Source organism: Carlito syrichta, unplaced genomic scaffold (genome assembly GCF_000164805.1).
Source record: "Carlito syrichta isolate Samal-C Ts95f unplaced genomic scaffold, Tarsius_syrichta-2.0.1 Scaffold145306, whole genome shotgun sequence".
Taxonomy (NCBI): domain Eukaryota; kingdom Metazoa; phylum Chordata; class Mammalia; order Primates; family Tarsiidae; genus Carlito; species Carlito syrichta.
In genome coordinates, this window is record NW_007089402.1 from 415,454 (window position 1) to 431,835 (window position 16,382).

The window sequence follows — 16,382 nt, forward strand, 5'->3', positions numbered from 1 at the left end:
ACTATTCATTTTTTAATATTTTAATAACTGCATTTAATAGAATTGGGTTCCTTTGTAATCATGTATATTTTTTGCTTTATGAATTTAAAAACCTTATTCTGAAAGGGGTCCATGGATTGCCAAGGTCTTTATTATATGGGTCAACTTACATATCTTTAAAATTTGTGCATGATACTGAAGGAAAGAAATGAAGCCTTCATAAACCCCTGCCTGGAGCCAGGCCCCGTGTCAGATGCTGAGGGTACAAAGGGGACAGAATGACCCCTTGACTTTAAGGGTCTCAGAGTCTAGGTAGGACATGCAATTTCAGAGCTCCACTCATTGTCCTGTGGACCAAAAGTCCAGTTTCTCAGATTTTCTAGAATTTTAAGAAAAATTGGAAATCCAGACTTTTATATGTTCCCATATAAAGCAACTCTTCTAATTTTCAAATGTTGGCAACTAATCAAAATTTTTAGAAACCACTATGTGGGCCAAAGAAAGCATGTCTGAAGGCTAAATCTGGCTCATAGGCCACGAGTTTTCAACCTTTGCTCTAGAAGGAAAACAGAACTCCAGCCAGTACAAGTTCATTCTGTGGAACAAATCAGCAGGGGTGCTGAGCCCCCACTCATACCTCCACTCTGTCCCTGTAAACCAGAGAAACAGAAAACTGGAGTTTTGATTTTGAGATAAGAGGAGATGGGAGAAGAAACTCTGTGATGGGCAATGGGAGTTTCTGTAACCTGGGTACAGCTTAGATGGGAGCAGCATACTGGAAGCAGATGCTACTGTGGCGAGACTGTCAAGGGAATTGTGGGAACAATGAGGCAATTACATGATTGTATACCCAGAAAGCCCAAGCGCCTCTAGCAAATAAAATAAAATAAATGCAAAGCAAAATAAAAAAGTCTATTTTAATTATTCAGAAAAATGATGTTATTAGATATAAGATAAATAGACAAAAACCAATTACTTTTCTTATTTTTGATAAATATATAGAAGTAGAAATAGAACAAATATTCCTTTACAATATTGTCAAAAGACACAAAATACTCAGGAATAAATTTGACAAGAAAAACATAGGGCCCATGTGAAGAAAGCTATACAATCTTAAACGGAAAGCAAATGGAAAGCAAGAGCATGCCATGCTCTTGAATGGAAAGACTTAAAATCATAGAAAAGTCAAATCTCCCCAACTCAATCCCAAACAGAGTGCAATAATCTTGATGTTTTTATGGGAGAATAAATGCCCTAGAATAGCCAAAAACCTATGAAAAATAATAATAAGACAAGAGGACTTGTCTTGCAAATACCAGAACAAACTCTAAAACCAATCATTAGGATATTGGTGTAGGGATAGAGAAATAGATCAGCGGAACAAAACAGGAAATCTAGAAATAGACCACAAATATATATCAGGATTTAAATTTGACAGAGTGGACTTTCAGTTATTTATTAAACAATGCTGGCACAATTGCTATCCACCTGGAAGCAAGTAAAATTTGATGATTATCCAACTTCATAATCAAAAATACATTTCAGATTATTTAAATATTCAAATGTAAAATAGAAAACAATACAAAATATTTACAAGAAAATGTAGAGACTATATGAGCAATCTGAATGAAACCTCATCAAATTGAGAAGCCATTAAGGAAAAGTAAAGCCTTCTGTACTCTTACAATGGAAAACGTTGTAGGCCATAAGATACATAAACAGCAGAGTCAATTGACAAATAAGAGATGTGGAAAGCATTTGTTATGAAACTATGAGACAAAGTTTAGTATCTACAATACACAATGAGGTTTTGCAAATTGACAAGAAAAAATTAACTGAATAGAAAAATGAACAGAAGATACAAATGTACAATTTACAGAAGACTTCATTCAAATGGCCAAAAAAAAAAAACCCACAAATGAAAATGTGCTCAGAACCAGCAGTAGGGAAATGCAATTTAAAGTAACAAAGAGAAATCTTTTCACATCCACCGCTCAAACCTACATTTCTTGCAAGGAAGCACAAGAAAAGATATTCTTATAAATTGTTTGTGAAAATGTGAAACCTTATTGTCTTCTTGAAAATTAAACTTCATTAAAATTATATATATAGGCCAGGCTCGGTGGCTCAGCCTGTAATCCCAGCACTTTGAGAGGCTGAGTTGAGAGGATTGCCTGAGTCCGTGGGTTGGTGACCAGCCTGGGCAACTTGGTGGGACCTCGTCTCTACAATACATAAAACATTAGCCGGGTATGGTAGCACTAGCCTGTAGTTCCGGCTACTTGAAAGACTGAGGCAGAAGGATCGCCAGAGCCCAGCAAGTCAATGCTGGGGTGGCTGTAAGTGTGCCACTGCACTCTAACCTGGGCGACAGAGTGAGACTCCAGCTCAAAATCATGTAGAATATATAGATCCATTGATCTAGAATCTTACAGGTATTTATTCCACAGAAACACAATCCCTGGGGAGTACAGGCACATGAACAAGAATTCTTTGGCAGTATGACTATAGTTGAAGAAAAGATGAAGCTAATGTCCGTCAATAAGTGAATGACTGAATGAATTATGGAATTCTTATACTGTGGACTATTACATACTGTCAAAAATGAATCAGTGCTATACCAGTTTTATTTGGGGAATTTTGTTGAATTAAAAAAGCCGGACGCAGGAGATTGTATAAACTACGATCTCATTTTCATAAGACAGCCATCAGAAATCCCTAATACCTGGTTGGGCACAGTGGCTCACACCTGTACTCCCAACACTTTGGGAGGCTGAGACAGGAGGATGACCAGGAGTTTGAGACCAGCCTGGACAACATAGTGAGACTTTGTCTCTACAAAAAAGAAAAAGAAAAGTCCTAATATATGTATATGTGTATTTGCATACAACTTAAATGTGTCTGTCCATGGTTACTTGATTATGAAGAAAACATACGGATGGTTGAATACAAGAATGTTCACAGGGTTACCGGGGGCCCGTGGGAGAGATGGTGCAAACTGACCTGAATGCGTGGAAAGAGGAAGGAGATAAGCTCATCTTCTGCCAAAAAACCAAAAACAGGGGCCTTTGGAATTGGCTTCTCTGCAGCCTAGCTAGCCCCCTCCCACCACAACACTTGACTCCAGGGATCCCCACCCCCTTGGCCATCTCTCCCATCACCCTACATGAGCCTTCTATGTTTTTCTCCATGATTCTAGAATGGGGCAGTCAAGGCCTTGAGAGGCAGGGAGGGTCCAGTGGAGGCTGCTTTCCGTGCCTGAGAAAGGGTCTCAGGGTCCAGAGTTCAGTCCCCACTCTCCCCAGACATCCTGGCGAATTCACGGGAATGAGGGGAAGTGGCCGCAAGGCATATAAATCATCTATTCCCCTAACGTAGGCCCTCCCTCAGCCTTAGCTTACAGGCCAGGTCCTCGGAGGACTCCTCTGAGTCCCACCCCACCTCAGTCATGTCTCCTTCTTACGCCCTCTCATCATACTCATCACAATTTGCTGTCGTGTAGTGTGTGTGTGTGTGTGTGTGTGTGTGTGTGTGTGTGTGTGTGTGTGTGTGTGTGTCTGTCTGTCTGTATTACCACAATAAGCTACAAGTGCCACAAGGGGAGGGACCTTATATGTGCAATGTTCAGTATGGAACGTGGCAGGGCCCAACAAACGCTGGCTGCTTTCAATAATTTACTCACTCTCTCTTTCATTGACTCACTGTTATTCATTTCTTTATTCATGTATTCCCTTATTCATCCCAGAAACTTGTGCTATTGGCCAATGCCTTTTCCTGATCAGAATCTTCCGCTTTCTAGAGTGGCTTTTTGGGGGGGGGAGGTGGGAGTGGGGACATGACAGCAGAGTTCCAGGAATGCGTCCACAACGTGGGAGAGCCTAGCTGGGTGAACTGGAAGCTCTCCAGAGAAGGAGGGAAGATTCCAGAAGGCTGGGAGTTCTGAGCGGAAGGCGCTAAAGGATCAGAGAGGACAAAGTGGAAAGTGATGGTGGAACTGGGCACAGGTGGCCTCCTCTCTGGCCCCCCATCCTGGTGTGTCTGGGATTTCCCTGCCGTTGGTCCTTTGCCCGTGTCATTTGCTCTGCCTGGAAGAGCTTCTCCCGGTCTCTGCATGCTGAAATCCTACCTTTCCTTGCCAGGCCAGCCCAGATGGCCTCAAAGTCTCCCCTCACTTCTCCAGCTGGAAGGGCCGCTCCCTGCTGCAAACAAACTCTCCAAGCATGAAATCTGGACCTCCCTCGCGGCGCTGACCACTTCCTGGCTTGTGCTCTGGTGTGGCGCCTTTCCCCAACCCACAGGAGGGGGCTCTGTCCACTGTTCCCACATATCCTGCAGGATCCGGGACCCAACACAGAACAGATGCTTGAGCCACTCTGGCCTCGTGGATCTGCAGTGCTATGAGTTTATGGGGGCAGTGGTTATGACCCCATTTTACAGATGGGGAAACAGAGGCACACATAAGTGGTGTGACTGGCCCTCATCTCCACAGCGGAGGAACAGCAGAGCCGAGACCCAGGCCTCGTTTCTGGTCCCAGAGGCAGGGCTCTTTCCAGGCCAGCTTGGTGGGAGGCGGGAGCGGAGTGGGGTGGGGTGGGAGCTGGGTCCTGAGAACCAGCAGGCCTGAGAGATTTGGCGTTTGGATGGCCAAGTTCAGGGAAAGCATAGCTGGGGAGGAGCCAAGGTATTTATTATGCTTGGTCTCTGGCTCCAAACAGAGCTGATGGATGGAGGCTCCAGTTCCTATAAACAGCCAGCCTCCCGGCCCTCCACCCTCCCCATTCTCGGCCACCACAGCTCAACAGTTTCCAGTGAGATAGGGGGTGAGGGCGGGGGAGACGACCAAGAAGAGAAGTGTGGGGTGGAGAGGAGAGGACTAAGATAAGGCAGGGTCCCAGGGGCAAGAGGAAGCTGGAGGGAAACGGAGGCTGGGCACAGAGGATTCTTTTTGGCCTCCCCGCTGGCCACTGCTGCTATGGGCAGCCCACATCCTGCATCCCCCTCTGTGTCCTCTGGGCCTGTGAGAAAAGCCTCGTCACCTCATTCTCTGTCTGAAGGTTTGTCTTTGTCCCACAAGCTTATAAATCCTAGAGGGCACAGTCATTCACTCAGGGAAACTTTTCTGAGCTTACTCTATTTGTGCTGAGGACAGAGAGGACACTGGATAGGACCTCCCCCCAAGAGCTCTTGGCCTGGTGGTGGGTCAGGCAGACACCAGGTGCTATGGCTAAGGGCAGCCCAGGGCTTTGGGCAGCGGGAGGAGGGAAATTCAGACAGTCTTTCCAGAGGAGGTGATGGGGAAAGGGTTGTAGAAGGAGAGTAGGGGCAAGGCGGTGGCTCATGCCTGTCATCTCAGCACCTTGGGAGGCAGAGGCAAGAGGATTGCCTGAGCCCAGGGGTTGGAGACCAGCCCGGGCAACTTGGCGAGACCTCATCTCTACAATAAATAAATAACTAAAATTAGCCGGGCATGGTGGCACACACCTGTGGTACTCAGAAGGATCTCCTGAACCCAGCAGGTTGAGGGTGCGGTGGCCATAAGCATGCCACTGTACTCCAGCCTGGGCAACAGAGTGAGACTCTGACTCAAAAGTAAAAATAAAAATAAAAAAAGAAGAGTATGTAGGTGGGTCCAGGAGGGTAAGACGTCTTAGGTAGAGGAGATAGAGGGAGCCTGGTGAGGAATGGTTAGCATTGCTGGCTATGGAGCAGGACAAACCCAGGTTCAAGTCTCAGTGCTGGAGTCTCAGTTTCTCTAAGAGGGTGATAACAGTAGAAATCTCTTTGAAGATTGTTAGAATTAAACATGACAATGTGCATCCAGGGCTCAGCACAGGCCTACCTAGGAGTCCTCAACAATGGACACTCGAAGCATGTTGTGGGAGGTGGAGAGAGAGAGAGAGAGAGAGAAGAGCCTCCTGGGCCCAAAGGACAAGGGCACAGAATGCAGACAGTGGGTCCCAGATCCTGGGGACATGGCCAGCACAGAGGGCCTTCGAAGTTGAGGAGCTGGAGGGGGGTCCCAGGCCCTGCCCTGGTGGAGAACTGCACCAGCTCACAGAGCTGAGGGAGCTGGACCCTGGCAACTCAGGCCAACTGTGGCATGGGGACAGCCAGGGCCTCCCACTCCCTGGAGCTTACCAAGAGCTCGGGAAGCCGGATGCTCTGATGACCTAGTTGGCAGCCAAGTCCATGTTTGGCTGAAAACAGGAATTTCTGCCTCGCTGGGGGTCTTGGCCAGGTGAGAAAACTCCCCTGTTTGTCAGGAAAAGGGGTCAGGGGCCTGGTGGGCTCTGGTTGGATTGGAGGCCTGCAGCCTCTGGGCTCAGCTCAGCCCTTGCTACTGCTACCACCTTCCCCCACAGGCCTTCTCTAAACATCTGTGTGTGGGGGGGGGAGGTGGAGTCACAGCCTCCCACCCCCAGCCCCATCCCATGACATTTCCTATTGGAGAGTAGGAGCCAGGAGCAGGAATGGTGAGGTGAGAGGGCACAGACCAGAAAAGAAGCTGGGTGGAGGACAGAGCTCTAGGGACAGAGCTGCCAGCACTGGGCTCAGGAGCTGCCAAGACGACAGGAGGGGGTCCAGGGTGCTGGGGGAGGAGAAGCAGCACTGAGCCAGAGCTGGGGGAGAGGCAGCTGGGAGGGGAAGGGTGGCACCCGCAAAGGCGACAGCATCTGGGTGTCAGGCTGCCGAGACGGGACAGTAGGAGGGAGGTGGGGACCATGCCTTATTCTCCAGACTCTGCCGGCCTCTCTGGTCTCTTGGGTCTCGCTTTTTCACACCCCACCCAGGCAAGGTGGCTTGTCTTCTCCCATCCCCCAGCCCCATGTTCACCCTCCAACTCCATCCAGGAACCAGGACTGGTCTCCTAGGTCAGCCTCGGTCTAAAGCCTGGCTGATCACTAACTGAATTCTCCAGCCTTCAAGAACCTTTAGCCCTCTAGCTGGGGAGGCCTCTGGGTAGCCTGGTTAGACACTCAGGAGGCTGGGGCTGGGACAGAGATGTGGCCTCATCATCAGAGCCATGAGGTGGCCACAGCAGTGAGGGCCATGGTGTTCCTGAGGGAAGAAGGCCTAGGACGGCTTCCTAGTGATCACCATTGCAGGGAGAAGCACAGAAGAGCCCCAAAAGGGGTGGCCTGGGAGGGAGGGGACAACTGGGGGGGGCACAGCTGCAGGGAAGTCTGCCTGGGGGGTGGCATGGGTGAGAGGCCTGCTGCCCAGTGGGGTGTGGGTGAGGGGGCCTGCTGCCCAGACTCAGGGAGATGAGGTCTGAAAGGTGTGCTGAGTCTGGCAAAGGACACGTCGGAGCCCTTAGCAAGGGCAGCTGGGCTGGGAGCAGCTGGAGGCAGCTCGGGGCAGGTTGAGAATGGAAGGGGTGGGGGGGAAATTCCTTTACACAAGAAGTTGGCCTGAGAGGCGTAGGAGCAGGAGGAGAAAGTGGTTGAGGGGCTTCTTACTGTTTATTTAAGATGGGCAAGTCTTGAGGCCAACGGAAGTCAGACAGAGAGAGGCTGGAAATAGAGTTGGAGAGAGAGGGAGCAAAGGAGAGAGGACAAGCATGAGAAGCCCAAGGGGGAGGAGTGCTGCCTCTGGGATGGGGCAGAGAGGGCCGAGCACAGAGAAGAGCAGGGAAGGAGGAAACCCAGGCCAGCCGGCAGCCTCTCAGCGCTGAGGTGGGGAGCAGGCTTGTCTGTTGAGTAAGAAGGGACGGAGGCATGGCAGGGCCTGTGCTGGTGGCTGAGGCCCCAAGGTCTAGGGTGGTCATGACCCGGAGTCTTGGGGTCCCCAGGGGCTCACCATGAGGATGAAAGACCCCGCTGGGAGTAGAGGAGGGCAGGGTTCAAGCAGATATAACGAAGCTGGTTGCCTGTGGCAAAAAGGAGGCTGGTGAGCAGCACTGTTTCTTCAAAATTATTTTTTAATACATTCAGGTGGGTTATACAAAGGGTGGGCCCGAGGCCTGGCTCCCGGGAGTGACAGCAGCATTGTGTAGTGTTTCAAAGATCCCGCATGGGGGCCGACACCTTGGCCCCCAGGCCTGAGGAAGTGTTGTGTGCAGTCGCACCTGTGGTCGCGATCCCACCCGGGACTGGGTCCGCCCAGCTGCCCCACACACCACCAGGACCCGGCCCTGGCTCTGCCCGTTGGCTCTCCCGTAAGTCCCTCTGGGCCTCAGTTTTCTCGTCTGTAGAATGAGGTGGAGCGTGGCACATTCATTTTGTCATACATGACGGAGCCAGACTGCAGGCCAAGCACAAGTAAGATGATGACAATAACACAGGGTCTTGGGATGGTCCCAGGGCTTCCTTTCTTTCCAGACAGCTCATGACTCCATGGCATGAGGGGCAGGGGGTTAGCTGGGTGGGTCTTTCCATCTGTATTTTTAGAGGGAAAAAAAAATCCCATGCTTGATGCGGACAAAAAGTCTGGGGCTGGCGTTCTCTTGTGATGTGGCAGCTAAGAGGACGCCCCTCAGGTCCAGTCCCCCATCTCACTCCCCAGATAAGATCTGAATTTCTTTCTTTCCACAGGCTCTGCCACTGACTTGTGCAGCTCTGAGCAAGTTCCATGCTCTTCCTAAGCCTCAGTTTCCCTATCTGTGCAATGGGGAGGCTGGACTCCATGATCTCCAACTCCAGGCGATGCTCAATGGAGGGAGAAGGAGTGAGAGAAGGCAAGAGCAAGAAGAGAAGGAGATCATACCAGTCTGCAAAGGAGGGAATGAGGGAATCTGAGGCAGGGAAGGAGGAGAGGGTCTGCAGCTGCCTGTCTTCTCTCTGCCTGCCTGGAAGACAGAGAGAGCAGGTATGCACAGCCAGGCTGCTCCCGGGCCCTGTTTGGACCACGTGGGGCCCTGTCCCCCCAATAGTCCACAGCCCCTGCAGGAGACAGAAGGCAGTGGGTCTGAGCCTCAGCTATGGCACTTATTAGCTGTGGGGCCTTGGAGGCAGACTTTTGGAGCTCCCAGTTTTGTAAAGTACTAAACTCTGAGAGTCTTTTCATATAGAGGCAGGCACAAGGCCTGGATTTGCAATGACAGCGGCCAAGTCGGGTGCAAAACAGAACCCGACCTCTAAGGCTCAAGGCCCTGGCTCAGCAGCCAGGGTGGAAGTTGAAGGGGACCGGGCAGGAAAGGGTTAGGGCAGCCTGGGGGCCAGGGTGTGTGTGCAACATGAGAGTGCCAGGTAGGGAAAGAGCCTGGCCAGAGAGGGAGATGGAATGGTCCTGTGTGGGGCCACAGGCCTGGGTGGCGACCTCTTAACCAGACCCTGCTGGAGCTGCCGCCACCCGTCCCCCAGTGCTGGATCCAAAACACACTCACGCGGCTCCGCTTCTCACTTCCGGTCACAAGCTCTGCATTTTCAAGGAGGCTGGAAATCATTATCGGAAGATGTGATAGTCTGCTTAGAAACATCTCGGACAAATCCTCTTGGGCGTGGCCCTCCCCTGCCCTGGCATGGGGGCAAGACTCTCCACACACACTGAGCCATCTGAGGCTGAGGGTTCTGTAGCCCTGGGCTCCACAACCCTACGCCCTGGTCACACTGTGTGCTCACTGCACAGCTCAGCAGCAGCCTCTCCTCCCAGACTGGGAGGATCTTGAGGGCAGGAATGTGGCTCTCTTTAGCGTCTCCTGTGCCCGGAACAGTGGGTGGCACAAAGCAGACACTCTGCTGCCCTCGAAACTGCCAACTTCCGGCTTCAGCAGCTGGACCCCAAGGACAGCCCAGAAGTGGTCACCTACTGGTGCAGCAGGATACAGAGACAGGAGCGCTGGGAAGTAGAGACGAGGGTTCTTGGACCCTGGCTCCTTGTGTGACCTTGAGCCAGTCCCCGCCCTTCTTCCACTGCCCTGAGAGCATCTCCCAGCTTCTCTAGGCTTTATACTGTTGGTTAAACTTCTGCCGGCGGATACAGCAACAGGTGGCCAGCGTGGTGAGGAGGATGGCAAAGACCAGGGTGAAGGCGAGGATGATGATGAGGTTGACATTCTTGAGCCCCCCCTTCTCACAGTCCTCGGGACGCACGTGGCTCAGGGCCACCTCCTCCTGGGAGCCAAAGCGGCAGATCAGGTCCTGGGTGGCGTCCACGTCCACACGGCCCCGGTGCAGCTGGGCCGCCAGCCAGCCGTTGCCGCAGCAGCTGAGCGGGTTCCCCTGCAGGTAGAGGCGCCGGAGGCTGGGCTCCAAGCCGCCCATGGCACTGCCCGGCAGGAGGCTGAAGCTGTTGTTCCGCAGGTCCAGCACCTCCAGGGACACGGCCTGCGTCCAGGCAGGCAGGTGGCTGAGGCGGTTCTCCGCCAGATTGAGCCGCTTAAGGCAGCTGAAGCAGGGCAGGTCCACCTGCAGGACCGCCAGCCCATTACCCTGCAGTGCCAGGACCTCCAAGGAGGACTCCAGGCCTGCCAGGGCCCCCGTGGCCACATCCAGCCCGGGGTTGGCAGAGAGGTCCAGCTCGGTCAGCGGGGTGTGGAGGAAGGCGCCTGCCCCTAGCATCTCCAGCTTATTGTCCACCAGGCTGAGGACGCGAAGGGAGGAGATGCCAGAGAAGGCCACACAACCGGAGGGGCCAGGCTCGCCGGGCGCCTCGCAGGGGCTGACCTGGTTCCCCTGCAGGTTGAGCCTCTGCAGGCTGGCCAGGCTGGAGAAGGTGTGTGGGGGCAGGTCCCGCAGGGCATTGCCCTGCAGGAACAGCGTCCGCAGGGACCCCAGGGCCCCGGGGCCCAGTTCCAGGGCCTCCAGGGCATTGTGGCTTAAGTCCAGGAGCACCAGGCAGGGCAGGGAGCCCGCGTGCCGGGCCTTGAAGGCCCGCAGGCAGTTTCGGCTGAGGTTCAGGACGCGCAGGGAGGCCAGGTGCCCCAGAAAGCCATCGGGGACCAGCTCGATCTCGTTGTAGCTCAGATCCAGGGTCAAGAGCTGGGACAGGGGTTGGGTGCTGGAGTTCCTGCTGGGGCTTGGGAGGGGCAGGGCCGACCATCCTTCAGAGGGTGCGTGGATGCCCTCGGCACCCTGGAGGGGCCCCGCGGGCAGCCGGATGAGGTTGTTGGACACGTTCAGGTAGACGAGCCTGGGGAGCGCGGCCAGATCAGGGAAGCGGAGCAGCTTGTTCTCCCGCAGGTCGAGCCAGGCCAGCTGGTATTCGGCCTGGGGCTCAAGGGCCGTCTGGAAGGCTTCGATGCTGTTGCAGCTCAGGTCTAGCACCCGCAGCTGCGGCAGGCTGAAGTCTGAGATGCAGGTGAGGGAGTTCCTGGAGAGATTGAGGAGGGTCAGGCGGGGCAGGGCCTCGAATGCGCCGTCCTCGATGTCCATGAGCACGTTGCTGTGCAGGTCCAGCCGCTCCAGCGCAGGCGCGCCCCGGAAGGTGTGGCGGGTGAGGCGCGTCAGGCTGTTCTCCGCCAGCGAGAGGCTGCGCAGGCCGGGCGCCTCCCCCAGCAGCCGTTCCACCAGGCCGCTGTACAGGCTGTTCCCGGACAGGTCCAGGGAGACCATGTGCGGCAGGGGGCCCAGCCCGCCGGCACTGGGCGCCGGGCCCATCGCCAGGCGGTTGTGGGCCAGGCTGAGATGCTCCAGGTGGGGCAGGGCCTGGAAGACCCCTGGCTGGAGGAAGTTGATCTCGTTGGTGTTCAGGTCCAGCCGGCGAAGGGCCGTGTAGGAGCCCAGGGGCGAGGTCAGGACGCTCTGCAGCTGGTTCCCAGAGAGATCGAGGGCCTCAGTGTCCAGCGGGAGTACCGAGGGGACCTGGAGCAGGCCCAGGCCCTGGCACGAGACCTCCTTGTCCACCTGTGGAGCGGGCGGGTAGGGAGAGCGGCTGGCACGAATGGGTGCAGTCGGGGATGGAAACAGACACGCTTCTCTAGGAAGGACGGCTAGACCCTGCCAGGCTTGGGGGGCCTTCCCCTACAGACTCCCAGAATGCTCGACTGCGCTCCACCCCATGTCTGGATGTCCCTGTCTGTCTCCCTGCCCCATCTAGGCAGCGCTGGGCAAAAGGCGGGGAGTGAGACTCAATGAAGTTTCGATGGGTAGACAGATGGAGAGATGACAGACAGACATAGGGGCAAATGAACTAATGAAGACAAATCCTGTACCGATTACCTCCGCATGTGAAGGAAACCCAGCTATAGAGCACACACATATAGGGACCCTGAGCCTGGGAGTGGCAGTGCTGAAACCCAGCGCTCCTGAGTCCCTTTTATGGGCACCGAGGGTTACACTCCCAGTGCTAGGCGGGAACCCACATTGGGAGCACTGTCTCCGAGAGTGAAAACTGTAACTTGTGCTGTGTATCAGTTTTTATCCTGGCTGCCTGTCTCAGATCTCTCAGTTCAAGCTCTCATTCTGTCGGGTGGAGCCTGAGTCCCAGAGCCTGCTTTCTCAAGGATGCTCCCCAGAGGTGGCCTCCTTTCTGCTGCTGTTACCTGCCGCCCCCCACAGGGAGTGTCCAGCATCGGCCCCCAGGGGCGGCGGAAAAGATAGCTAGGGTCCAACCCAGAGTCCCCAGTTCAAGAATGTGCTCGTGCTGTGTGGCCTCCACGGAGTCCCATTACTATTCTGGTTTCTCACCCAGAAAGGAACTCCTCCTGCCCTGGAACCTACTCAACACTCTACCTTTGACTAAACACTGCCAGGCCCTGGTCTCACAAGCTCCTGGCAGCAGCCACTCGACTGATATGATCACCCCTATTGCAGAAACCTGGGCTTACGGAGGGGAAGGGAGGCTCCAGGCTCTCCCAGTTGGTGAGGAGCATATCTGGGATTTGAACCCAGGTCTTTTGGCAAGCAGAGGCCCCGATCTTGTCCTTCCCCGATGTGCCTTCCGGGGCCAGCATTCTTTCTGTGCAAATGCAGGTCCGCCTTTGCTCTCTTCCAGTCCCCAGGAGCTCCAGCCTTTCCCAGCTGAGGATCTGACTTCCACAGCCACCCGGCTAGGACCCGCTCCTGCCCCAGCCTCTGTCTCCACTGGCCTCATCTGACCCATCCACCTGCCACATGCCTGACAACTGCTCAAAAATGTCACTCTGACTGTGTTGCCCCTCTGCTTAAACCCCTCCAGGGCAAAGTCCAGAACCCTTTGGAGGGTGCTCAAGGCTGTCTGTGGCCCCTGCCAACCTGTCCCCTCCTCTCTCAACTCACCCCTCCCCAGCCCACACGCAGTGACCACACCTGACCATGGCTCATCACGCCCTCCCACACCCACCGCTGGGTCTCCTCCCTGTGCTGATTAGGCCATTCCTGACCAGATCTGCATGGTGAACACATCATACTGAGCTCCAGGGTCTCTTCCACCAGGAAGTCTTCCCTGACTGCACTTCCTCTCACAGCTTTGGCCCCCTGAACTGTGACTGTGTGGGGACCTACCAGTGAGTCCAAAGCAAGCAGAGACCAGTTTGATTAGCGTGGACACTTTGACATGACCCACAGAAAGTGCTCAGCAATTTTTCCTAATGAATGAGAGTCAGACATCACCAGCTTCGTAAAGGTATGGACACTGACTCTATCACCTCTCTGAGAAGAGAAAATATCTACATATTCAGATTAGAGTCAAAGACCCTTCAAGCACCCACTTCCCAGATGGAAAGACTGAGGCCTGAAGATGGCAGGGACTTGTACAAGGTCACAGTGAGCCAGTGACTAGGCCAGCAGGGAAGGGACACAGGTCTGGACGTCCCGGGCCTGGCCCAGCTCTGTGTTCCTCCCGGAGCCCCAGGGTGAGCAGGGTGGAGGAACAGACCTGCCCAGCCTCAGGCATCCTTGCAAGCCTTCCTACTCCACGAGGTACAGTGACTGGCCTCACCACCTCCAGTGGAGGCAGCCTCAGGGACCCAGGGAGAGGCTGGCAGTTGGGCACACATGTGAACCAGCCACCTGGCCACCTCGCCAGTCCTGCCCCTTCCTCTCTCATAACCTCTCTGACTGCTGGGACTGCTAACTTCACCTCCTCCCCACTGCCCTCACGTCCTGGGCATTCCCGACTTAAAGAAGAAACAACAGAACGAATGCAATGGCACCACTGTCATGGAATGCCAGCTAGTACCAGGCTTCGTGCTTCATGCTGAGATCTCTCACTTCGTTTATCTTCCCAGGCATCGCTGACCCCCTCCCCGTGGTGCCCCCTAAGGAAATGGGGGCTGAGGGGGCTGGGCTGCCCCAAATCAGAGAGTTAGGAACTCAACACGACCCTCTACGCATTCGTTCCCTTTCCTATTGGTGCTGGCCGAGTTCTGAGTGCTGGGCCCCCGCTGGCCAAGCATCCAGGTGGGTTCTTTCAGCCCAGGCATGCCAGGCACTGTTTCCTGAGCCTGTGTGACACGGAGGGCACTGTGCTGTGCCTCACATGTTACCCCAAATGCAAATCCAGAAGCATACCACCTCTAGAGAGGCAAAGGCTCCCTGGGGCACGTGAGCACTGAGCCAGGACACAAAGCTGGCAAAGCCCGGAGCCCTGGCCCCTGGGCAGCGTGGCAGTGGGATGCCTGGCTCTCCCGTCCAGTCCAGGAAGGAGGTTGAGGGTCAGGGTGGTGCTCAGAACTCCCTTTCCAGGGCCTCCCTCAGCTTTGAGCTCTCAGCACTGACTGGCTTGTGGGGGGGTGGGGGGTGGAGATCTTGGGGAAATCAGCCCTTAGCCAGACTTGAGAGTTTCTACCTACTCTTTCTAGGATATGAGAATGCCCCTGCCCTACTTCCCTTTCAGGAGCAAAGAGGACTTGCCATCCAACTCCATTTTGCCACCTGCCCACCGGAAGGAGCCAGGGTAGGGAGAGGCACCAGCATAAGGGAGAGCTGCGTTCAAGTCCTGGCTGTGTCTCCTTCCTCTCTGTAGGGCCCTGGGGGTCACACGCCATTTCTCTAGCTCCTGTGGGTTTTATCCTTTATGCTGGTTCAGAAAGTGCTTCCCTAGCTATTATCTCATTTCCCCAGAATCCAAAGCCACCCGGTGTCTCCTCTGCCCGTCAGGTGGCCAAGGCCCTTCCTTTGAACCTCAGTCTCCCCAAGGTAGAATGTGTGTCTGGATTTGGAGATATCTGGGGCCTTCTCTGCCTGTTATTCTGAGTTCTGGGACCCTTAGAAGGACGCTGAGAGGCAAGAAGGGTGGTGGCAGCGGCAGACACTGCACAGCCCAGCGGGGCTGCGTGCAGGCGACTGCCAGCACTTCTGGCTCCTGAGACAGCTCCTATTCTGTCCTAAGCCTTGAGCCCCAGGTCCAAGTGGGGCTGCTGGCAGACCTGCCCTTGCCCCTGTCGGGTCTGGCCTTGACCCCAAGGACTACCCCTTCTGACATGTACATCTAGGTGGTCTCTTGGACCTCACAGGGTCACGGGAACTTTAGGGCTAGTTTCCCTGGCTTGGGGCAAGAAAAAGGAAAAACAAAAGCACATTAAACCTGGCCTTTGCCATAGAGAAGTTCTTGGTTTGGCAGGTGAGACAAGTTTGGACCCATTCACCAGCCCCATGTGCTCAGTATGCTCAGTGTTGAGACAGACGGAAGCTTGGAGGATGCAGGCGCTTAGAAGAGGGAGCGCTCAGACTAGGTCAGCCTGGTGAGGTTGGGGAGGCCTCCTGGAGGAGGCAGCATTTGACCTGGGCAGTAATGAGTGACAGGGATCTCAGCAGGCAGGCCCAAATCAAGGAGCCCAGTTAGGGAAGAGGATTTGACCCTAGGAGGGACCAGCACAGATCTCCCAGTTGTCCCACCCCAAATCCCCCTCACAAAGAGCCATTCTAAGATCCCCAGCTGAGCCCACTGTCCCGTGGAGATGGCATAGGCAAACAGAGCATAATATTGGCCCTGAATGACAAGTCACCACCTCTCCAAGCCTCAGTTTCCTCCTTTGTAAAACAGGAGTAATGTGCTTACCTGGCAAGATTGTTGAGTAAACAAGGTATTTAAATATTCTAGGGGGTGTTCATTAAATGCAGGGCCCATTCCCTGTCCCGCCTGACTCTTCTAAACTTTGGGGGGGGAGGGGGGCCGTAGGACCCCCTGGGGCAGGGAGGCGGGGCTGGCCCTTCCCCTGCTGGTCAGAGCCTCTTACCATCTTACAGGGCACTTTGTCTTGGTTTTGGGAGGCAGCCAGGCCTGGGGTCAGCACGGTCAGGAGCAGAAGGATCTGGTGGCTCATGGCTCTGCAGGGCAGGGAGGAAAGGGAAACATGGTAAGACCACCGGCTCTTTCCCACGGAGAGCCCCCCGCCCCCACCCTGCCTATGCCTGCCCTTGGGGAATCCCAGACCAGGCAGAGCTAGAGCAGGAACACAGGGGCTGGACCGGGGCAGGGAGTGGGTGGGAGCAGGTGGGAACAGGTGGCCCCGCCCAGAGGGCCCCCATGCCACCGAGGAACCAGGCCATCACCCCAAGGAACGAGAGCCACCTGGTGGAAGACAGCCTGGAGGGGAGGCTCAG

General features: G+C 54.5%; 1 protein-coding gene across 2 annotated transcripts; it reads right to left on the minus strand.

Moving 5' to 3' along the window:
* Positions 1-9,651: 9,651 nt before the first annotated feature.
* LRRC32 (leucine rich repeat containing 32) lies at positions 9,652-16,109 on the minus strand. 2 transcript variants are annotated; one of them, XM_021708744.1, is made up of 3 exons: positions 16,016-16,109; positions 10,407-11,762; positions 9,774-10,364 (listed from the first exon to the last, which is right to left on the minus strand). In XM_021708744.1, the coding sequence occupies exons 1-3, from the start codon at positions 16,100-16,102 to the stop codon at positions 9,858-9,860; spliced, it is 1,950 nt and encodes a 649-aa protein (XP_021564419.1). In that variant the 5' UTR covers positions 16,103-16,109; the 3' UTR covers positions 9,774-9,857. The 2 variants fall into 2 exon arrangements, with proteins under 2 accessions (XP_008048603.1, XP_021564419.1); XM_008050412.1 differs by having other exon boundaries at positions 9,652-11,762.
* Positions 16,110-16,382: the final 273 nt, after the last annotated feature.

Excerpts from the sequence above, each read along its gene's own strand:
- LRRC32 (XM_008050412.1), bottom strand. The coding sequence starts at position 16,102 with ATGAGCCACCAGATCCTTCTGCTCCTGACCGTGCTGACCCCAGGCCTG. Across the intron at positions 11,763-16,015 it reads ACAAAGTGCCCTGTAAGATG|GTGGACAAGGAGGTCTCGTG; the intron begins GTAAGAGGCTCT and ends CCCGCTCCACAG.